A 24,351-nucleotide genomic window follows, 5' to 3' on the forward strand; every position below is an offset into this window, starting at 1 on the left:
TTCAAAATAAGGTTTCTTCAAGCAGTAGTCTCTACTGAAATTAAATAGTATTTTTTTTCATTATCTAGTCATCTCCCTCGCACCTGCTTTAAAAGTTTCTATTGTCTGGAATAATGTGGAAAGGAATTAGAGGTAGTAAAATTTGACCTATCTGATCTAGTTTGTGATTCCTTTATTCCTTCCACATTATTCTAGACATCCCACTCTTTTTGGAATTCCTTAATTTAAAAACATTTTACTCTATTATGAGAGGTCGGATGGTGATGTTTGTTAGTACCTCACATTTTTTTTCCCTAAAAATTATTTGTTCCAGTTGTTCCCTTATACATCGTTCAGACACTACTGGTGTTGAAAGAATCTACTACTGATATCTTGGTCATCAGTCCCCTGCCTTAGGGTTGACAAAATCTGATTGGGTCTCTATATATACTCTTCTTGTGGAAAGCATAACCCTATTGTCTGGAATAATATGGAAGAGTCATAGAAACTAAATGATCAAAGGTAAGTCAAAATTTATCTTTAGCACTTGTGAATGGTTTTAAGATTGGCAACACTGGAGACTGAAGCTCTCTGTTTATCCACAGAACACACAAAGCAAAATTATCAATTGTGCAAGCTTCCTCACACGACATTGTAATGTGCCTCAGAACTGATTGATCTGGAAGGGTCCCCTTTAATGGTGAGAGGGCATAAGTCTCCGTATCTATTCAGACTTCGCATTCTTTGCTGAAACAGGCAACATAAGATCATTTTGTGATGTGGATATTTGTCAACAGGAGATTGGACAGACTGCCATCATATTCAGCATATGCCACTGAAGAGCCTTCAGATGGTAATGACCTTCAGTTACTGATCTGATTTGACCTAGATCAAATTAGAGTGTGACCTAGAAGCACAAAGCTATCTTACCCATTATAGTCTTCCAGATCATCCAGGCCCCCAAATATTTTCTTAGTGGTAAGGTATATAATGCTGCCAACTGTCATGGAACACTCTGCTTAAAAATTATATCATCTGTGCTCTAATATCATGGACGTTACAGGGAAGCCATAATTCTGAATTTCCTCACTTTGATCTCAGTACTAATGTTCTAAAGTGGTGTTTTTGCTAGTTTAGTGCCTTTTTAATAGCAGTCCAAATTGCAGTTTCATCCTTTTGTCTGAGTAAAGGGGTCTCCATAGACTTGCTTGCATTAAATACACCTCTACCCCGATATAACGCGAGCCGATATAACACGGGTTCGCATATAGCGCGGTAACCCCGGGGCTCCGGCAGCGTGGCTCGGGCGGCGCTTTAAAGGGCCCGGGGCTCCAGATGCTGCAGGGAGCCCCGGGCCCTTTAAATCACTGCTGGAGCCCTGCCGCTGCTACCCCCGGGGCTCCAGCAGCAGGGCTCGGGCGGAGATTTAAAGGGCCCGGGGCTCCGCCTGCTGTGGGGAGCCCTGGGCCCTATAAATCACTGCTGGAACCCTAGGAGCTGCGGCAGCAGGGCTCGGCCAGCAATTTAAAGGGCCCGGGCTCCCCGCAGTGGCCAGAGCCCGGAGCTCTTTAAATCACCGCTGGAGCCCTGCTGCTGCTACCCCGGGGCTGCGGCAGCAGGGCTCGGGCGGTGATTTAAAGGGCCCGGGCTCCCCGCAGCAGCCAGAGCCCGGAGCTCTTTAAATCACCGCTGGAGCTACCCCGGGGCTCTGGTGGCGCTTTAAAGGGCTTGGAGCTCTGGCCGCTGTGGGGAGCCCGGGCCCTTTAAATCACCGCTGGAGCCCTGCCGCCGCTACTCTGATATAACGGGGTTTCACCTATAACGCGATAGGGATTTTTGGCTCCCAAGGACCGCGTTATATCGGGGTAGAGGTGTATCAACTAAGTTGTGTATAGCACAACTAACCTTTAGGGTTACTGGGTTATTTATATATCGAGGCTCTGAGAACTCCTTACATTCTTCTTTTTTATAATTGTTTTAAAATAAAAAACATTTTCTTATGTTTATTTCCTGGATGTGAGGAATAATAGAAAATAAAATAAAATACCGTGTTTTTCTTACGTTTACATCAGTTCATTGGGAAAAAATGGAGGAGAGCTCAGCCTGGTTATTGGATGAAAGAGTTCCTTGTGCAGCAGAAGGAAGAAAGGGAGTTATCTGGTGTCTACAAAGGAACAAGGACTCCTGAGGGCCTAAGAGACTGTTTCATTTAGAGAGGAAACAGGAGGGACCCTAGTGTGAAGATTGTTTTATTGGAAAAAAATCCTTCTATATTGGAGTCTATAAAACCAGAAATTATTTTATTTAAAGATGTGATATTTGGAAAGGGACTTGTTTACTACCTAGGCAACCTTCTTTCTCCAGGGCTATTAAGTGTAAACTATAGGTGTGTCATCACCAGAAAAGGAGCTGCAGCATTTTACCACATTAAATATGGGGGGAGGGTAGCAGCTTGCTGACTTGAAAAAAAGAAGTTAGCAAATATCATAAGTGTATTGAAGTGTCCTTTACCCTTTTTAGGGCATTCAGCACATAACCTTTGAAGTTTCAACTTTAAAAGGTGTTTTGCATGGTATACAGTTTGTTTAATCTGCTTTGCTGACATAGCAGCAACACTGTGAGGCAATGTGGAAGACCTAACTTTTGAAACATAACCTCATTAGTTTCATTTCCTTTTCTGATGAGGACAAGAACAATTGTAGCCTCACAGGGGAAATGCAAGTTGCCCCACGCACACAATTTTAACTCTGTTACATAGAGTTGCTAAAATTCATGTTATTTTTTTCCTGCCTTCCAGCTTAAAGGTCACAGTCAATCAGGTTGCCATTTGTTTTGTGTGTGTTCTTAAGTATAGGGTGAAGTATGTAATCATAAAACAGGTATATGGTCCCTAGATTCTTGAAAGCTCTTCAACCAAAACAGTTTGCTGAAACAAATAAAGAGATTTGTTATTTGCACTGGGGGCTTTCTCCTGGCTGCTCTTTGCCAGGTTCCTTTTCAGGTCAGCAATGACATGAGCTGATACAATAGCCAATTTTCTGAGCTGCTCAAGGATGCAGTCTTTTCTGTCAAGTTCTAAAATTAGTTTATGTAGCTCCCATTTCAATGAAAACCTTTTTCTTTCTGTTTTATGTAAGTACATAGTACTTAGCTAACATCTTTCATCCAGTTACCTCAAAGTGCTGAACAAAATAGTTCACAATATCCCTGTATAATAGGGAATTACTGATGTGCCCATTGTGAAGATGAGGAAACTGAGACATTGAGCATTATGACTTTGTCCACGGCCACATAGCAAGTCAGTGAAAACAGGGTAGGGAATAAAACCCAATAAGTTTGACTACTTGTCTACTACTTGACTACTACTGCCTATGCTGAAAGCTCGTAACTTCATTTGAAGTCACTTGTTAATACTGAAATTAATATTAGCAAAATGGGTGGGTACTACACTTAAAAAAACCCTTGCATATCATGGTTGTAGCTGCAGTTCTGACAACTATAAAGTTTTACATTTGTTTTATATTTGTCTTGTTTGTTGTTATACAGTAGCTGTGTACATGCTTTTTTTTTTTTTTTTTTTTTTTTTTTTTTTTGTACATGCTAACTATAATTAGGAAGAGAAGGGGAACCATTTAGAAACTGTTACCCGAGAATTGTAATACTTCCTTTAGAAAAAATAAGAAAGCTGATTAGTACATCAGTTTCAAGTCCATACTCAAAATGTTTCTAGATAATAATTTCAGGTTTTGGTCTTTTTTTTTTTTTTTTTTTGGTAGTGCTAAGTGTATTGATCAGAATGTGTAAATAGCTTTGGGATTTTTTTGTTTAGGGTGTTAACCACTAATAAACTTAAATATTTTGTTTGGTTAAGTGGAAAAAATGCTGAAATAATATATACTAGTACTTTCTTGTAATTGCAGGATACTGTTGAATATTTTTATGAGGTCATAATTAAAGAAACGCAAAAGATGAGGTTTGATATTGAGAATATACAAATGAATTGACTTTATTTAACCTAAAACAAAATGAGACAAAAAGTCAGGCAGCATCTTTCAACTTCCATGTTGCTTGGCCTCCTTTCTCCCCTCAGAGTCAGTATCAATGTCAAAAACGGACCAAAAAACCCCAGACAATGCCTAGACTTTATAGGGGCCACCATCAACTCAGTCAGATCACGAGCCTACCAACCAAGGGACAGATTCCAGATTCCGCAAGAACTCATAATTCACGTAGCCAAGAATCCTTTAGTCATGGCCTGGACTAGCCTATTCCTCCTGGGCTTCATATTCTCATCATGTCAGACAATACCATGCCTGTTGGCTACATCAACAAACGGGGGCACAAAGACGAAGGCTCGAAGAAGTGGAGGAGGTTACTTACTCTAACTAGAGGTTCTTTGAGATGTAATTAGAGGTTCTTCTATCTGTTTTCCACTTCCCACCCTCCTTCCCCTCTGGATTTGTGGTGGAGAAGGAATTGGAGGTACAATCAGTCTGACCCACACTTCATCACCTTGAACGAAACCATGAGTCAGGGAGCATGCACGGATCAATGGACACTACTTTCAAATTCTCTGGCTCTGGACACATGGTGCACATGCATAAAGCTCTCAGTGGCCTATAGATAGGGACCACAAATCTCGAAGAACCTCCAGTTACAGGTAAGTAACCTCCTCATTCAAGTAGCTCTACCATTAAGCTGAAGGAGACTCTCCTATAAGCAGTGTTACTACTAGCATTGATATCCTCTACATGGATCTGTAGGCACTTGGAAAAAAATCATATGATTCTAAGCAACTTGGTAATCTTCAACTCCATAAATGCCCCGCCTCAGAGGTGGGGTGGCTTAGTCTGAGCCATCAGAGGAAAGAAAACCCTTGACCCTTTGAAGGATTCCACATATCCCTCCTTGTGGTCTAGAGGATGGAGGATCTGTTGCTGATTGGTTTGGCAGATGGGTGCAGGATAAGTCTTTCGGCTCCCAGGTACCTCAAGGGAGGGTTTAAAAGCCTTTTCCTCCTGCCCTGAAGCACCAGTCTGCACTAGGAGTAAAGCTTCCCCTCTCCCTCCCATTGGGATTAGAGTAGGACTCAGTTTCTGGGCTTTGTTGTGAGCACTAGTCTCCTTTTTGGGGTTCATAATTGAATTTTTCCCTCAGTACCACATTGGCCTGGGCAAGGTGGTTTTTTTCACCTTTCTCTCAGCGGCCTGGGGACCTGGTGGATAGGTAAGATTGTAAAATTAATTTCATTACAAATTGGCACATGCCCAGTGCAGGTAATCATTCAGTAGGGGCTCCAGTTCCCTGATTAATCGGAATTGGAAATGGATTAGAAGAAGGCATTTATAGAAGGCGGGGAATGGGTTGGGGTTCCTAACATCTGAGACAGTGAGGAAACAACCCCCTCTTCCCCACCCCTTAGCCCTCATATAAAGGGAGAGTGGTGAAGTCCCACCAGTGGTGCTGGGACCAAATTACAGGGAGCAGGGGCAACCCGCCACTACGAGATAGATGGATTACAAAGGAAGGATGACCTGCACTGGACAAGTTATTGCCAGATAGTTCTCAGATTTGTAACTTTATAAAATTGTACAACCAAGTGAAAGCATATTCCTGGTGTTTTGTCGCCTTGTGGTGCCCAGGAAAAAGCAGTCCAGCAGAAGTCTTTCTGCAAGGCAACTTTGAATAGTGGTAGCATTAAATGGTGATAGCAGTTGAGTCCTTTAGGTTGTAATCCCTGTAGGACAGAGAGCATCTTTCCATCTGAATTTGTACGGTACCCAGCACTGTACAAATGCTGACTCAGGCATTTGGGCAATACCATTGTCGAGTCTGGGCGCATAAATGATGCTAGATCCAGTGATGGTGGTAGCAGCTGTTAGCCAGATGCGTGATTTTCCCCAGATGTTACCATAAGTGGCTGTGAAGTCCTAAGGCTGCTCATGTAGGACAGACAAAGCTCCTATTGCTGGAAAATTACATTTGCAATTCTTCTGTAGTTCCTTTGCAACAGGGACCATTTGGGGATGAATGTATAGAGGGCGCTAAAATGAATTTTCTTATATTTGTTCAGTTTAACATGTCAGTTAGTAATTGAGCAAAAGTAATACTAAAAAAAAGCTTGTTTTTACTCCCTTGAAAGTTCAAGGGCATTGATCATAAAAATAATTGTTTGCATGGTCCTCTGTTTAATGACTAGTTCAAAACCTGCCCCCAAAACATTAGCATCTGATGCGAGTTTGTGTTGTCAATATAATTCTTCAAGGACAATGTCCACACCACAAAAACATTAGGCACTGTTTGATGGCCTTTTTGCTGAAGGGTATCAAAGGACATGGAGCCTGAACAGCCATCTCAGCTCTAGAGGTGACTCCTACAAATCAAAGTTAAGAAACTTTGGTAAAGTATTTAGGTGGGAACAGTCTTCCGTTGTACCTGTTCTGTGGATAAATGAAGAGCCTTGCTCTCCATGGCTGTCAAATACTTGTTATACAGTACATTTCACCCAAGGATCTCAGAGCTTTTTTAAATAACCTTTAATTACATGACATGAAGGTAGGTAAATATTTTACCCAATTTATTGATGGGTAAACCAAGGAGCGGAGAAATTAGTGACTACTCCATCCTGACACATTTCACAAATACTGAATATAGAAAAGGAAAATATTGTCTTAAAAAAAAAGTTTAATCCGTGAATAAAACTTTCCATTAAAACTGTTTGTTTCAGTTTAATGCAGATTAATTTCTTTCCTATTCACTTTTATTTTCATGTTTGAAACACATCACTTTACTCAATTTTGTTTGTATTTCCATTTAGGACGTGTAGGAACACCTCATTTTATGGCCCCAGAAGTAGTAAAAAGAGAACCCTATGGGAAGCCTGTAGATGTTTGGGGTTGTGGAGTGATCCTTTTTATTCTACTAAGTGGTTGTTTGCCTTTTTATGGAACCAAGGAAAGATTATTTGAAGGCATTATTAAAGGAAAATATAAGGTAAATGACAGTGTGCATGATTACTTTTTCACTGAGGTAAAACACTGCTGTAAAAATTTCTGGAAGTTGCTTTCTATATTTTGGCTGCTAATTAGCCTGACTGAAATTTGCAAAATTCCACAAGACAAACAGCCCTCTATGTGCAAATAGAGATACTTATATCATTATTGATCCATTTTCCCATGGTGTATGTGTTTAACAGTCTCTGGCATTTAGATTACCATATCATTTATCTAGATTAAGCAGCTAAAGTAACATCAAAATTGGACCCTGATCTTACAATGAGTTCAGGGAGACTACTTACATGCATAAATGTTTTTTGTGATTAGGGCCTCAGTATGTACTATATGTTCTGTGTTATCTGTATGACTGATATATACATAAACTCTTATATGTATTCCTCCATTTTATAAAATTTCTCACATTTGTTTGTAGTTCTAAATGCTAAATGTGATAGCTAAAGAATGATCTCATTAATTTAGTAAAAATATTTGTGGTTATCTTAGTGTACAAGGTATCATACTTTTGTCATATTACACTGTATAGTAAGCTATGAAAGAACTGATTACTTACTAAGGAGCTACTTGTAATTGATAACAAACTACAGTGTATGAGGACAAACTTGTTTCATAACACTTTCCGACATCATGGAAGCATTACGAGGAAGGAGCTAAAGCCCTTTCATTTCATTTCTTCTTTGCATACATCAAAATCACACCTTTAGTACATTAGCAAAGTGGTAAGAATATTGCCCAAAATCTTGCTAAAGTTTGATAGTCGTATAATATGTAGTATTCTTTATGTTAATTAACCAGGGTATGTCTACTCTGCAGCTGAGAGCCTCAGGGAAAAAAGTGCTTTACAACAACAGTAAGATGCTTAATTGAGTGTGCCTATATTGGTAATCATCTCTTCTTGAACAGCTGAAGGCACAAAGCTGATCACACTTGAAATGTGTGATTATACTATACATCGCCTTGTATGTTGTTGCTTGCTTAGTGTGATTCTACTCTGAAACTGATTCTAAAAGTGGCATTGAAGTGTACATTTGTTTGTCTCAATGATTCTGGATGAAATTCTACCCTTGCAAGGAAATAGCGAAAGGTTTCCTGAAACCTTTAAACCTTACACTGGCCTTATGGAAGAAGCAGTTGTCCACAAGGTCCTCTGCATTCCTAAGAACCACAGGGTGGGAGGGGTCATGGAACTCCACTGATTTCCCTCTTATTCAGATCCAGCAGCTCAACACTTCACTGTGGTGTAGAGTGGCTGCACTGCAGCTCATAAACTTGTCCCTTCATCCATTTCATTTCCACAGACAAAGCCTGGTTACTTTTGCTTTGTGCAGGGAAGGGTGAATTTGATCTGTAGGGAACATTACATGCAAAAAAGTAGGTGGAAAAATGGGTACCATATTACCAGTTGTATAATCATCGAGCACTGTACGTAGTGTTTTAGTTTTCACGTACTAGCATGTATCTATATTTTTTTAATGGTGCACAAGTCTTATGTGTACATTCATAGTAATAAAATATTGACAATAGTACCAATGTCACCTACCCTTATACCTTAGTTGCTCATTGTACAGAATAACTATCCTATAATTGTTGTACTCTGTCACTTGCTTTAATTTTTTTCTTCACTTACAATCAGATGAATCCCAGGCAATGGAGCCATATCTCTGAAAGTGCCAAAGATCTGGTACGCCGCATGCTTATGCTGGACCCAGCTGAAAGAATAACCGTTTATGAGGCCCTGAATCATCCTTGGCTGAAGGTAAATAAAGCCAACAACATAACATCTCAAAAGTTCATATCCTTAAAAACATGGAGTTGGTTTGTTGCTCTTTTGATTAGCCATCAAGTTACAGAAACATTTAGATGTGCTTAAGTGCTTTACTGGATTGGGGCCTGAGTGCTCGACACCTTGCAGGATTGAGCCCCCATATGTGCCTCAAGAGGACTGTGGGATGTAGAGTAGTGCTGTGTGGAAGATGATTTGGGGAGCATTCCCACTTCTTCCTATGGCCCTCCTGGAGTCCAGATGATAGAATCCCATGTGAATTTTAGAAGCTTTATCTTCCATCTCTTCCTCCTTCCCCTGCAGGTGACCTGAGAAGGCTCAGCAGCTGCTTTTATCAGCCTTCTGGTATGAAAATAGATGTTTTTCCACTGAGAAACCTTGCTAGTGATAGGAGTTACATTTTGAAGCCTATCTCTACAAAGAAAGGTGGGAGCTTGGGGAGAATGTAAGCAGAGCTCTCCAGCAGTCCCTAGGATGTCCTGTGCTAAACTCACCAGAGCTGGAGGTCGATAGCAGTATTCCACATTCAGAAGTTAATAAATTTTGGTTCTGGGCATTGATACTAGTTAGAATCTGGTTAACAAAGTTTTATTTCTCTCTTGCTTTCTATTTTGCGTTTTGTTTTCTGTCGTGTGGCCAAAGGAAAGTTAGACTTTTTTAACTCTAGTGAATGCCTCTGTCACTAGGGTGTCATAACTGAGGAGCTTTATTGTCCAAATCCCTGCAAATTTGGCAGAAAAATGTAACCTTGGCCCTACATAGTGCTAACCTGCACATTTTGAGGCTGATATAACTTTATTTTGTGAACTTAAAGTTGGGTGAGAGGGTTGGGCAGGCGAGAAGAAGCAAAATTGAGTTTGTAATAGATACTAGCCAGCATAATCCTGAAGTGGCTATTGGCATTCTCTAATTCAGTCTTCTCATATATCTGCCTTACTAAGCTAAACTCAGCCTTCCTTTCCTGAATCAAAATTTCGTTAACCCCACATAGCCATGAGTCATTGACAGGATGCAATATACACAGATTATTAGTATGAATGTGGTAGTGAATGTCATTTGTGGTAGATGATGCTGTCTATCATATGGCTCTCCAGAGTATATATTTTTAATTAATATAAGTGTTTTACAGAGCCACTACATCTGTTTTCCTTATATTAAAGCTGAAGTGTAATATTATATGGTGATACATTCAAATATTCTTTGATAACTTAATAGTAATGAAGAAAGGAGTCTGCAGTTACACAAGCCATTTTAAATATGATCAGTTAATACTGATATAATTATTTGTGTATTTAAACGTTGAAATGACCAACATCTTAAAGCTACTGTAGTGTACTAAAATTTTAACCAATTAATCTTAAAACTGAAAGAGATCAATAAGATTGTCTCTCCACTCCTTTCAGTAATACATACAATTTAATGGCTTTAAATTGACTAGATGCTCAAGTGTTCAAATTGTGTTATGTGTTTAAGAATGTTGTTAACAAGAATGGGGAGCAGCAAACATACCTGCAATAATTGCATTATTTCTAACTTTGCATTAGATATGTTTTTTTAAGACACTGCCTTTTAGGAGTTATAATCTCCGGTATTGAATAGATTGTATAATTTTTTTTCACATTGTGTGTTTTCTTTTTGTTGCTGTCGAAAACTTACTAAGTACAGGAAGTAAAAATAAAATCCAGCTTAAGTGAAGCAGCTCACATTGGGGGTTCCATGTTATTTAATTAATTCTTTTGTAATTTGCCATTTTAGGAAAAACTCTTACCCAGCAATTTACAGAATCTGTTCCATTAATATTCTACCAACTGACAATAGATTTCAGTCACAGGAAGTGACAACACATCACCTGTCTTTCTCCCATTCTGGAATCCAACCATCTTGGTTTCTATAAGAAATTTCCTTAATGTTTACATCAGGGGTCGGCAACCTTCGGCACATGGCCCATCAGGGTAATCCGCTGGCGGGCCGCGAGACATTTTGTTGATGGTTTGCAGGCACGGCCCTCTGCAGCTCCCAGTGGCTGCAGTTCGCCGTTCCTGGCCAATGGGAGCTGCGGGAAGCAGCGCAGATGTAAACAAAATGTCTCGCGGCCCACCAGCAGATTACCTTGATGGGCCGCGTGCCGAAGGTTGCCAATCCCTGGTTTACATCAATGTAATCAAATCCTAACTTGCTGTGTGATTATTTAGTATCTAATGCATATCTTGGCCAATTTTTAATATTTTTTGTCAGAGCGAAGTTTGAGTTTTTTGTTTTTTGTTTTTTATTGTAGGAGAGGGATCGCTATGCATACAAGATTCATCTTCCAGAAACAGTAGAGCAACTGAGGAAATTCAATGCAAGAAGGAAACTAAAGGTAAAAGGAATCTGACATTAAGACAGATATAATTGCATTACCTTAAATTTTATATGGTTTTCTTTAGTACCTAATTCTATGTGAAAGAACTTTCATATTAAGTGTCATAGGGCTTGTTTATATGGTGCGACAGGGCACACCAGGAAGGTGTAAATAGTAGAGTGCTCTAAAGTGTTGCGCTCTAACTGCCACTTATAGACTCTGCTGACATGGTCTACAAGGTACCTAGTGCATGTTGATATAGTCCCAAACACATGCACTAGAAACCTTTTAGAGCACATCAGTGGGATCTATGCAGGGCAGTTAGAGCACCACACTATAGAGTGCTATACTATTTACACCCTTCTGGTCTGCATTGCTGCACCATATAGACAAGCCATATTGACTTCTTTTAATACAAGTCAAGAGTTCTATGTATTTTTTAAAATATTAAAGATTTAAAGTTGAAATAGATATTTAGAATGGATTAGTTTACAACTGTGTCATGCTGCAGACACTAGTCCCCTCCATTTTAGTCTCTTGGTTTCATTTAAAAATGGAGTGTTTATAGTCTGAAATATCTAGAATTATGAGGTCAGGAATCTTAATTAGTCTAATGATCATTGATTAATTATCTTGAATATAAGATGTCTTATTTAGATTGTCTTGTCATGCATTGACCTAAATGAGATTTTGGACAAACTCAAACCAAATGCACTATAGTTGAAATATGAGGCAAATATCTCAAGCCACAGAAATAGGGATTCTTTATGAAAGTATTCTTCGAGTGCCTGCTCATGTGTATTCCACAGTAGGTGTGCGTGCTCGCCACGTGCACCAGTGCCGGAAGTTTTTTCCTTAGCAGTACCCATAGGGGGGGAGCACCACTGCGACCCCTGGAGTGGCGCCTCTATATTGCGCTATAAGGGGAGCCACGCACTCCCCCCACCCTCAGTTCCTTCTTGCCGCCAGTGAAGGTGCGTCGGAACTTCTTGCTCCAGCTGTGCTGCAGCCTTTCCAGTTGATCTTAGTGGTACATTTAGCTAGTTGTTAGTAGCTTGTAGGAAGAAGTTTTTCAGTAGTTAGAGTGGGCCCGGGGCATGCCCCGTGCCCCAGGCTTCAAGTCGTGCGACTCCTATCACCGTTCCATGCCCAGGAGTGATCCGCATGCTGAGTGTCTCCACTGCTTGGGCGAAACTCACGTGAGTGAACGCTGCAAGATCTGCAGGTCTTTTAAGCCGTGAACTAAGAAGGAGAGGGACATCAGACTTCGCGCTCTCCTCATGGAATCGGTGCTGGCTCCAACCCCAGTACACCGAGTGGACTCAGCGCCAGGCACCGCATCGTCGGTGCGCAGCGAAGCCCCCTCCCCCAGTCGGCACCGCTCCCCTTCCAAGAAGCAAAGGAAGAGCTTGACTTCGCAACGGCGCTGAGAGAAGGGAGGGGGAGAGGCTGCTCCCATGTTGGGGAGCCCTCGGTCCCCCACGGGCTCGAAACCTCCGACTCGTGCTGAGCGAAGTAGCCCGGCAGTGTCGACATGCGCCTCTCCTGCGGTCTGGATCCCATCGACGCCGGAGGCTCTACGGGCCACTCGAGACATTTTGAGCTTGCCGATGCCCGGGGCGGGCCCCCAGTCCCGAGGCAAACCGCCACTGGGTGCTTGACAGGCTTCCCTGGTACAGCACAGCTCTTACTCCAAAGACCGCGCTCTACCTCGTTCAGCATGCAGCGACAGGTCCACTCGCAGCCTGCGTCCATCACCCTCGACGTCAGCCAGGTTACCAGTGTTATCGGTGCTGTCCGGGCAGGAGTCTCGGGGTCTCTCCATGCCACGCAGCAGTGGATGTAGGCACCGAGATAGGCATCAAAGGCGCTCCTCTTCACGACACAGCTATTGTAGCCAGTCTTGGCGCAACCGACGTCGACGCTCCCGCTCTGTCAGACGTCACACACGGGGCTCCCGATGCACGTCACCAGCACCACGGTACTGCAGCTCCAGGCGCCGAAGCGAGTCTCAGATCAGTACGTCCGGGGGGTACCGGTCCTTGACGTCAAGGTCCCGGTCCCGTGGAAGACGGCATCGTAGGCACCGTCGCTTCCACCACTCCTATGGTACCGTTTGGTCGGTGGTGACCTCGGCCTCGGCACCCAGCCACCCCTCGCTGGGCCGTACCGATCAGCCGGACCAGATAGCGCTACCTGGCCCGCAGCATGAACAGTAGCAAGGGGCCCCATGGCAGGGACAATGGTGTCAATGGGCACCGTGGCCGCTGATGCCCACCCAGGCGGGAACCGACTCAGTGGCCGAAGCATCCGAGGTCCCGTCGGCCTCACTATCTAGGCCAAGGGACAAATCGACAGAGCATGAGTTGTTGGCTCCACACCTGGACTCCGACCTGGGGGTTGATCCCCCGGCACCGGCTGCAGCCCACAGCCCCGTGCCGGCCTCCTCTCCTGTACCGGATGATACCATCACGGCACCGCTGCCCTCTGTTCTGCAAGAAGACTTAAGGGCGCATCAAGACCTGCTAAAGCGGGTGATGTCGAGCCTCCAGCTGCAGCCCTAGGAGATGGAGGACCCTTCCGATTCCCTCTTCAATGTACTGTCCCCCTCGCTGCCGGGCCGTGTGGCTTTACCCCTTCACCAAGGAGTAGCCAACATCTCCAATGCCCTATGGTTAACTCCTGCCACTCTGGCCCCGATTTCCAAGAAGGCTGAGAGGAAATATTTTGTGCCGGCCAAGATCCACGAATATCTATGCTCTCACCCGGCACCTAACTCTCTGGTGGTGGAATCGGTGAACCACCAGGAGTGGCAGGGCCAGCCCGCGCCCACCACCAAGAATAAAGACCCCAGGAGACTAGACTCTTTTGGTAGAAAACTTTACTCCTCTTCGAGTTTCCAGCTCAGGGTGGCCAACCATCAGGCCTTACTGAGCTGATATGATTTTAATTTATGGGAGTCCCTGCCAAAGTTCAAGCCACTCCTCCCAGAGCGGGATAGGAAGGACTTTAAGGCATTGGTGGATGAGGGGGCGACGGCAGCCAAAGCAGCCCTGCAGGCAGCGGCGGAAACGGCAGCTCGGTCGATGGCCTCTGCGATCTCCATGCACAGGGCGTCGTGGCTCCTCCTGTCAGGGCTTTCAGCGGAGGTCCAGTGCCTCATGCAGGACCTGCCATTCGATGGGAAGGCCCTGTTCGCCGAGCAGCCAGACGCCAGGCTGCACGGGATGAAAGGCTCTCATACCACCTGCAGACCTTGGGCCTCTACGTCCCTCCAGTCAAGGACAAAGCCAAACCGCAGACGTCAGCTCACCCTGCACAGAGCAGATATGAGCCTCCTTACAAGAGGCCGAGAGACCAAAAGCTCTGGCCTCAACAACAGTCCCGCTCTGCCCCACAGCCTGGGCCCTTTAAGGGAAAGAGGCGGTTTTGACTATTTGCAGGGGGGCACCAAGGCAGTTGCCATGGAAACCCCCCTACTAATAAAGTTTGTGTTCGGCAACCGTTTGTCTGCCTTCCGTGGGAAATGGTCACGAACAACCTCGGACTGCTGGGTCCTCAACACCATTTCCAACGGCTACACATTGCAGTTCAGTTCACCCCCGCCCAACCACCCCCCGTCCCTGGTGGGCTCGGGGGACCCGGAGCACATTCACCTCCTAGGTCAGGAGGTGGAACGACTACTACATCTGGAGGCAGTGGTGAGAGTGCCAGTAGAATTCCAGGGCAGGGGCTTCTACTTCCGATATTTCCTGATCCTAAAAGCGAAAGGGGGTCTCAGGCCCATCCTAGATCTGCGGAATCTCATTCAGTTTATGGTCCGCTCCAAGTTCTGCATGGTGTCCCTGGCTTCTATTATCCCCTCCCTGGACCCGGGGGACTGGTATGCGGCCCTGGACCTTCAGGACACGTATTTCCACATACATATTTTCAAAGGGCACAGGCGCTTCCTCCGTTTCCTCGTGGGGCCCGACCACTATCAGTTTACGGTTCTCCCGTTTGGCCTATCCACAGCGCCCAGGGTATTCACAAAGTGTATGGCAGTGGTGGCAGCCTACCTCAGACGAGAACGAGTCCCGATGTTCCCATATCTGGACGATTGGCTTATCAAGGGCAACTCACAGTCTCATGTGAGGGCCCATGTGGACCTGCTCCTGTCCACATGTGCCAATCTCGGCCTTTGGTAAACGAGACCAAATCAACGCTAGTTCCCGTGCAGCGCATAGAATTCATAGGGGCACTACTGGACTCCTTAAGGGCCACAGCCTCTCTCCCTGTGAGCAGGTTCGAAACCCTCAAAGGTCTCATCGCCTCGGTCACCACTTTTCCGGGGACAACAGCAAGGGCATGCCTTCAGATTTTAGGACACATGGCGGCGTGCACGTATGTGGTCCGCCACACCAGGCTTCGAATGAGGCCCCTCCAGCTATGGCTAGCCTCCCAGTTCTCCCAGGCCCGGGATGGCCTGGACAAGGTCCTCACGGTACCGACCCCAGTAATCGCCTCCCTACAATGGTGGTTCTCCCCAGACAACATGCTCCAAGGGGTTCCTTTCCGGGAGGTGGCCCCGTCAATAGACCTGGTGTCCGATGCATCGGACTTGGGCTGGGGAGCCCACATAGGGAACATGCAAACCCAAGGGATGTGGTCAACCTCAGACCTGTCTCTCCATATAAATGTCAGGGAGCTCCGGACAATACGGTTGGCGTGCGTAGCTTTCATCACGCAGCTTCGTGGCAAGGTGGTCGGAGTCCTTACGGACAACACCACCGCGATGTTCTACATCAACAGGCAAGGCGGAGCACGGTCCTCGGCCCTCTGCCGGGAAGCCCTCAGCCTGTGGGAATTCTGTATAGCCCACAACATCTCCCTGAGGGCTTTTCACCTACCGGGAGCCCGCAATACACAGGCCGATCATCTCAGCAGGGTTTTCTCCCCCCATTACGAGTGGTCACTCCACTCAAAGGTCACTCAACAGCTCTTCCGAGAGTGGGGAATTCCCCAGGTTGACCTGTTCACGACCCGCCAGAACCGGCGTTGCCCCTGGTTTTGTTCGGGGGGGGGGTTGGGGAGGAACGCAATCTCAGATGCCTTCCTCCTGCAGTGGTCGGACCAGCTTTTCTACCATTTCCCCTTAAAGGCAAAGTCCTAGAAAAAGTGAAAACAGACGTATCATCCTTATAGCCCCAGCCTGGCCCCGTCAACACTGGTACAGGACCCTACCGGACCTACTGGCGGCCCCTCCGACGAGGTTGCCGCTACGCCCGGACCTCCTCTCCCAGGACGGAGGCCGCCTCCTCCATCCCAATCTGGCCGCTCTCCACCTGACAGTATGGCTGGTCAGTGGCTAGACGAGGAGGAGAGGAGGTGTTCTGAGGAAGTCAGGCAGGTCCTCCTGGAAAGTAAGAAGCCGTCCACACGCCAGACGTACCTGGCAAAGTTGTCCCGATTTTCCAGGTGGGCTGGGGAGCGGGGAGTCTCCCCATCGTCTGCACCGCTCCAACTTATATTCGAGTACCTCCTGTCCCTTAGGACCCAAGGGCTGGCACCCTCCTCTGTCAGGGTACACTTGGCAGCTATATCGGCCTTCCACCCGCCGGTGCAAGGGCACTCAGTCTTCTCCCATACTATGACCTCCCGCTTCCTGAGAGGCCTTGACCGTTCATTCCCATATGCTAGATCCCCTGTACTGCAATGGGACCTAAACCTGGTGGTGTCCCGCCTCACAGGGCCTCCCTTTGAACCCTTGGCCACGTGTTCCTTGTCTCACCTCTCATGGAAGGTAGCCTGCCTTGTAGCAATCAAGTCAGCCCGACGTGTCTCAGAGCTCAGGGCTTTGACCTCGGAACCTCCATATACAGTCTTCCACAAGGATAAGGTCCAACTTCACCCACACCCTGCATTCCTCCCGAAGGTGGTCTCCGCCTTCCATATGGAACAGGACATCTTTCTTCCCGTCCTCTATCCCAAGCCCCATTCCTCCAGTGAGGAACGCCGCCTTCACACGCTTGATATGCGTAGGGCTCTGGCCTTCTACCTGGATCGGACTAAACCGTTCCGGAAATCCTTGCAACTCTTCGTTACCTTGGCCGAGCGTATGGAGGGGCAGCCTATTTCTACCCAGCGCCTTTCTCGCTGGATCACTGCGTGCATACGCACTTGCTATGATCTGGCAGGGGTTCCCCCGCCACCGATCGTCAGGGCGCACTCAACGAGAGCTCAGGCCTCGTTGGCTGCCTATGTAGCCCATGTCCCTATCCAGGACATCTGTAGGGCTGCCACCTGGTCTTCAGTTCACACGTTCACTGCGCATTATGCAATCATCTCCCAAACTAGGGATGATGCCGGGTTCGGCAGAGCGGTACTGCGTCCTGGGAACTCGTGAACTCCTACCCACCTCCAACAGATATAGCTTGGAATCACATGAGCAAGCACTCGAAGAAGAAAAGACAGTTACCTGTTCCGTAACTGGTGTTGCTCATGTCTATTCCACATCCCGCCCTCCTTCCCCTCTGTCGGAGTTGTCCGGCAAGAAGGAACTGAGGGTGGGGGGAGCGCGTGGCTCCCTTATAGCGTGATATAGAGGCGCCACTCCAGGGGTTGCAGTGGTGGTCTCCCCCCCTACGGGTACTGCTAAGGGGAAAACTTCCAGCACGTGGCGAGCACGCACACCTACTGTGGAATAGACATGAGCAACACATCTCGAAGAACACCAGTTACGGAACAGGTAACTGTCTTTTTTCATAGGTGATCATTGCTAGAAGGTTGCATTGTTTCCACTCTGTATGGTTATGGTAACCTAGCAACATTCCCCCTCCATCGCCCCTAATACTGCTGTCTATATTAGATCCTCACTATAATTGCTGTTCCTATGGTGCATGCACTTGGCACCAGACTAGCATACTGCAGACATTTCTAGAATACATCCTTCGAGGTTGTGACTATAAGCATTTGGGGTGGAGCCCTCATTTACTGAGCCAAATTCTGCAACCATCTGTTCTTTATTCTTTGCAATTGGAGAAAGTGTGTCTTTTGTGTGACTGGGTGGGAGGGAGACTACTGGGTTTTTTTCCTAACAGGTTCTAAATATAATTTCTAAAATGTGAAAAATATTCTTGCAGCCTGTTTTTGCTTCTTTAGAGAATAGCCAGTTCGTACATTTTTGAGTCACTCCTGTGCCACAGCATAATTTAATTCCTAGTGCTTAGTTTCATCTATGTTGTTCTGTTTTTTGTAATCAGTTATATCAACAAAGGATAAACATTCCACTGGCTTCACCAGTCATCAAATACGGAGGGCCAACGTAACTAAACTATTGTTAAAAAACGACAGAGTGTCCTGTGGCACCTTATAGACTAACAGACGTATTGGAGCATAAGCTTTCGTGGGTGAATACCCATAAACTATTGTTGTATGTAAAGTAAATAAGGTTTTTTAAATGTTTAAAAAGCTTCATTTAAAATTAAATTAAAATGCAGAGCCCCCCGGACCAGTGGCCAGGACCTGGGCAGTGTGAGTGCCACTGAAAATCAGCTTGCGTGCCGCCTTCGGCACGCGTGCCATAGGTTGCCTACCCCTATTATAGCTCTCTGCAAAGGGGTATTCTTAAGAATGTTCCCTCAGCCTTTAGTTCTATATAGGAGCAGTTTCCAACTATAGGGAAAAGAATGTTGAGATCCAGCTGAAACATTGTGTGGTTTCCACTCAGAATCATAAATTCATGGCCTCTCTGGAGGGATTTTACCTGAAACTTGGTCTAGGTTCATCAAAAGATTCGGGCATGCTTTTGGCAAATCTGTGCCAATTGTAGGGTTTGTAACAAAATGCAAAATCGGATTAATTTTAACTAGTTGCCTCATGGAAGTTTTGCATAATTCTAACCATGTCTAGCATGTAGGATTGGAATAATCCTCATGCTTCTGAACAAGTTAGCAGCTTCCTCCTATGTTTAACTATGATCAGGTAACACATTATTAAAAACAACTTGCCTACATGAGGTACAAAGTCCTATTTAAAATTGCGTTAGTTAAAGAACTTTAGCTAACATTTTTTAAAACAATCTATTTTTCTGGTCTACACAAAGGCTTCAATCTTTACTTTATAGGCAATTCTCCACTCTTCGCACCTTACGTTTATATACATTCAATACCATATTATACTATACCAACCTTTTCCCTGCCACTTTACTTTATCCATGCCACTGTTCTTCAGGAGGCGTTCTGAAAGTACTAATTATTCATTGCAATGCACCCCACACGTGAAACACTATAAAACTTGTACATTAGACCCTACTTTCCTGTAATGAGCAAACAACAAATTGTCCTTTTAACACTGGATCAGATACTCTTAGTATTTCATTATTTTTTCTGACTTTGAAATTCCTCACATAACGACAACCGGGGGGTCTGAGAATATCATATTTTCATATTGATATGTCTGAGTCAAATACCAAAGAGATTCGAGTGTTGTTTTCGGAATGTTGCCAGAATTGCAGCACATCTCCTAACTGAAAATATTAGTTTTACAGTTATTTGGTTACTGTAACCTTTGTAACCAGAAACAATCATTGGAACCACTGCTTGTTTCAGAATTCAAGAAGTTGTTAAAAAAACTGGGACAGCTGTACTATCTTCCTTGTATTGATCCATTAAAGTGTTAATTTTCTCTCTAGGGACCAGATCGTGCCCAACCCTGCACAAGTGAGAGAATTCAGAGCTTTCTTTCCCACTCCCTGCACCCCTGCTTAGGGCAGCACAGTGGCAATCCTTGTGCTCAATGCTTCAGGTTGCCATCTCTAGAGATGCTAGCCTGCCCAAACAGAGTAAGGAGAAAAGAGGCTATAATAGCAGCTGCTTTGTTTACCCTGTGCTCACAGAGCCACTGTACCTGTCTCAACTTGATGCATTTGGGAGATCTGTATTAGGGTGGCACTTTTCCATACTATCATTGATGTGGCTTAATACCACTGTCTATCCCCGATTTTTTTTCCTTATATACTGGTTTATATACCATGGTATTTGATCTTTTGCCCAGACTATTGGGGACATTATGCGAGACTCACACACATATAGAGCATTTTTGCATCTTAGAATTATCATTTTTATCAGAACTACCTTGCCAACCAAAGAGCTCAGGAATGTATTCCTTATGTCTCTTTCTCTACACTTATTTCAAATAAAATTGTTCTGGTATGATTGTTCCAAATCTGTATATGCTCCAAAGTGTTTACCTGTCTTAACCATCTATCTGAATAGAAAATCTGCCAAATTCCCTTCACCTATTTAATTCCCCTCAGGTGTGGTGTTTTTTTTGTTTTGGGGTTTTTTAATGCTTTATATATAGGGTCATACTGTGGCTGGCTATGTGCAGGTGCACAAGAATGTATGGAAGCTTAAAAAAACCTTCCCTTTTCCCCCATGCAGACACCAGTCACATTGCAGGCCCTAAGCTCTCCTGAGCACAGAGACTTCTCCCTTTTATGTCCTGCAAGCCACTCCAAATGGGAGTAGTGATCACTACAGCTGACTAGCCTCAAAGAGGAATGTACACTACAGTCTCTTAATCGGTAAAGCAGCAGCAAATTCCCTCTTATGCACCAGGTTGCTCCCTGAGGCACAGTGCCACTCAGAGCGCATGCTGGAGTTCAGCTCTTTCCTCGGCACAGCCCTGTCCTTTAAAGGCAGTATCTGGTCCTTCTTCTGGGAAAATGACTATATTTTAGTTTTTTACAAGTTTAGGTTGTACAGTTTTAGGCTTCATTGCATAAATTAAAGTATCTTCTGCATTCTGTGAGAGCTTCTGGGATTTTTTTAATATCGGAGGCTAGTTGATCAGGGTCATTTAGCACCACTCGAAACCAGTCAGACACTAAAAACATGACTTAAAACAAAAATTAGTCCTTCATTAGTATCACTTGACATTAAGTGAAAAACTGTGGTCTTAAAGTGGTTTTGAGACGACAGGTTTTTTTATACTTGTTACTGAATGAGATCCACTTTAAACAAAAATGAGTCTTTGCTCTCTGTGAATCTTTAATGTTACCTTTTGGCATTTTAGAGCTGAAGTCCAAGAATATTGCAATTCTCCTTTGACACAATGGGCGTTCCAAAAATAAATAGGGTAAACTAATGTTTCTCATTTCCACAGCCAAGCTCTGCCCTTCCTTGATTTAGTTAAGGATCAGATCTTTAACTTTCATAAACATTACAGAACTACAAACCACAGGTTTCCTGCTTAATTCACTTTAAACTGTTTTTAAATTTCCCACTATAACTGTCTTAGATGAAGCAATATTTTTATCAGTAATATTTCAAGTAATAACTACATATAAGGCCTCATGTTTTCTTAAGCTGTTGGAAGGTTTATAAAGGCATAATGCAGAATGCCACCAATTTAAGAAAACTGTCAGCTGGCTTTGCTTTCTTGAGCAATACCTGTGAATCACAATTGCAAACCAAAAAGGCAAAAGAAGCAGCAATGCATCCTTTTTCTCTTTCTTACAGTGTACATCTTCACAGTTCTATGTTATGTGTTAATAATGTGTTGTGTTGATTCTTCATTGATCATCCCTTGATATTAATAATTCTGTTAATTGTTAACATGTCCACATAATGAGGTTAACCTATTTTAAAAGCCTGACTTTTATTTCATGTGTACCAGCGTTTCAAAGTAGTGTAAGGAGTCCAAAAAATAAATGCCTATAAATTTAAATATGACTGCTACTTTGAGCAGTAAACTACATATATCTGGACCACAATTATATTAAAGTAATTTGTTTACTGAAATTTGTGTGTGTGTGTGTGTGTGTGTGTGTGTACTACATATATCTGGACCACAATTATATTAAAGTAATTTGTTTACTGAAATTTGTGTGTGTGTGTGTGTGAGAGAGAGAGAGAGAGAGATCTCACATAATTAAGAAACACATCAGTGACACATCAGCAGTAGGTTACCATGTGATTTTGAGTGGAACACTCCAAAAACTATTAAGTGCTTTCTTTTTCCAAGTAAGACAGTAAGGTATCTAATTTATTTCAGTCTAAACACGGCAAGATATTTTAGGGAGTAGAAAATAAACAAGGGCTATTTTATCATCATCACAGCTCATTCTCTCTGGTTCTGAGTGTTATTTTAAGGCCAGTATGTACAGTATTTCTGTATAATGTCCTGAAATACTTAAGTGATACGCTTTTTTAAGGTTTGTGGGAGGAGGCTAGTCAGTGTCAGTAAAAAAATTTCCTAGTGAAGAACACACATGTAGTATCAGAAGGAATGATGCAGCCCACTGTATGCTAGACTATACTCCTTGCCTGCTAATTTGTAGATTAAAAGTAGGGTTGGCTGAAAAAAGCTCCTCCATTGCTAGACAGCAGCATACCCAAAAAACTATTTATTGTGTGGGGTGAATTAGATGAAACTCATAGGGAGCATTTAACACATTTCAAAGATACAGTTGTAGAAGAGCCTACTCTTGAGGTTTGTTCTCCTGCTTATGACGAAGGCAGAAACTTCTCAACGTTCTAAACCTGTATTTCATGCCAGCTTCTGCGGTGGAATATAGTTGACTCTTAATGCTCTAGCTGCCAGTTCCTTTTTGCCCATGTAAAGTGAATGAGTTCCTGAGGGTGACTGTCATTGCCTTGCCCATCAGGCACATTTTAGGGGGGGGGGGGGGGGAATGTAAACCAGCTCCATTGGAGGGTGACATTATTTTTGTCAACTAGGGCTTGCAGTTCCTGTTACATCAGGGGGCTTTGGTTTCCATTGTTCTCTACTTGTGCACTAGTGAAAGCTGTGCTTTGGGGCATTTTGTTTTTTTCTCTCTGCTGCTCTTCATTAATCTGAGGAGTATGGGGAAGCAGCAGCAGCCCAATAATTTAAAAATAAATGCTGCACTTTTGCCATATCCGTCACAGAGAGGCAGGTTGCCATATCCAATCCTTTGGAATGGTGCATAGCTGGCTGTGCTGTGAGATTTGTTTCACTGCAGCAGTCAGGTCATTGATGGAGTGCATGAAATCTCTCTCATAACTCCAACGAGAAGAATAGTCTGGGAGGGCTTGGGGCCTTCAGTCCTGACTGATCCACAGTGTTTGTAAACATGTTTTGTTGACCTACTGCTTATGACTGAGACTTTGTGTTGTTTATTCAGGGGGCAGTACTAGCAGCAGTATCAAGCCACAAATTCAATTCCTTCTATGGGGATCCCCCTGAAGAGCTGCCAGACTTCTCTGAAGACCCTACCTCCTCAGGTAATTTCATTGAAAGCATATTTACCTTTCACATTGGGTTTTAAGTCTTTACTGGCTTTAGTCCCATATTGTTTGCTGATTTCCCATAATGTCATAGAGCAGCAGCATGTACATTAGAGTTTGTGTGAGCATTTCAAGTGCTATTCATTTATAGTGGTTCTACAAGGGAGTGTCCAGAGAATGCTTCTTCAGAATGATATAGAATGGATCCTCCTGGATTTTTATTGAACCTGACAGTGTTTCATTACAAAGGCTGGCATAACATCATATCTATCTATTTATATGACTTGAGTCTGAGAGCTTTTTCAAATTGTGCCCTGTACCCTTAGTGGGCTTAGGGTGGGTCTGCCCTGCGAATGTTTTTCATTGTGTATCTTTGTATATTAAGAGCTTGTTGGTCTCCTTTTCTGGAACTGGATTTAAAAAAAAAATAATCTCCTGTTAGAGGGTTATTGACATGTCAGAGGTGTTCCAGAATTTAGGTTTTGAGTAAATACGCTTTTAGAAAACATGAGACCAATAGAATTACTTGTGCTTTTTGTAAATTATCATCTAAACAAGTTTTCTTAACAAATAAACAATGGTTGCAATTCATGTGGTTGCAGCATGTGTCAATGTGACAGCATGAAAGCTTACTATACTAGAAAATGTCTCAGGGAATTAATTATGTATTTTGGATTGGTGGGGAAGGGTGAGTTCTCATTCCCCGTCCTAATATTTCTATAAGGAAGGAGGTAGAGGGGGCTTGCAAATGTTAAGTATGGCAGAGAAAAAATAGTGGAAAAGTAAATTTTTTAAATATTATTTAATTTTGGGTTGGAATATTAAAATGTACGTGCCCAAATAAAAAGGTTGATTGTCAGATGTTTTTAGCACTCACAACTTTCAGTGAAGTCAGTAGGAACTTACCACTCATTTAGCTGCCTAAATATGGATGTGGGCACCTAACTCTAGGCACTCAGATTTGAACGTTTTATGTATTGT

At 43.8% G+C, this 24,351-nt stretch overlaps 1 protein-coding gene across 5 annotated transcripts in view; it reads left to right on the top strand.

The window, feature by feature from the left end:
* Window positions 1–24,351, top strand: part of CASK (calcium/calmodulin dependent serine protein kinase) — a 399,622-nt gene that overhangs the window by 255,407 nt on the left and 119,864 nt on the right. For all 5 annotated transcript variants that reach the window (XM_065423823.1, XM_065423824.1, XM_065423826.1 and 2 more), the window contains exons 7-10: window positions 6,797–6,972; window positions 8,626–8,748; window positions 11,051–11,134; window positions 23,268–23,367. In XM_065423823.1, coding sequence (XP_065279895.1) covers window positions 6,797–6,972; window positions 8,626–8,748; window positions 11,051–11,134; window positions 23,268–23,367 — 483 coding nt within the window. The remainder of the gene's footprint in view (window positions 1–6,796; window positions 6,973–8,625; window positions 8,749–11,050; window positions 11,135–23,267; window positions 23,368–24,351) is intronic.

This window comes from Emys orbicularis, chromosome 1 (genome assembly GCF_028017835.1).
Source record: "Emys orbicularis isolate rEmyOrb1 chromosome 1, rEmyOrb1.hap1, whole genome shotgun sequence".
Classification (NCBI taxonomy): Eukaryota; Metazoa; Chordata; order Testudines; family Emydidae; genus Emys; species Emys orbicularis.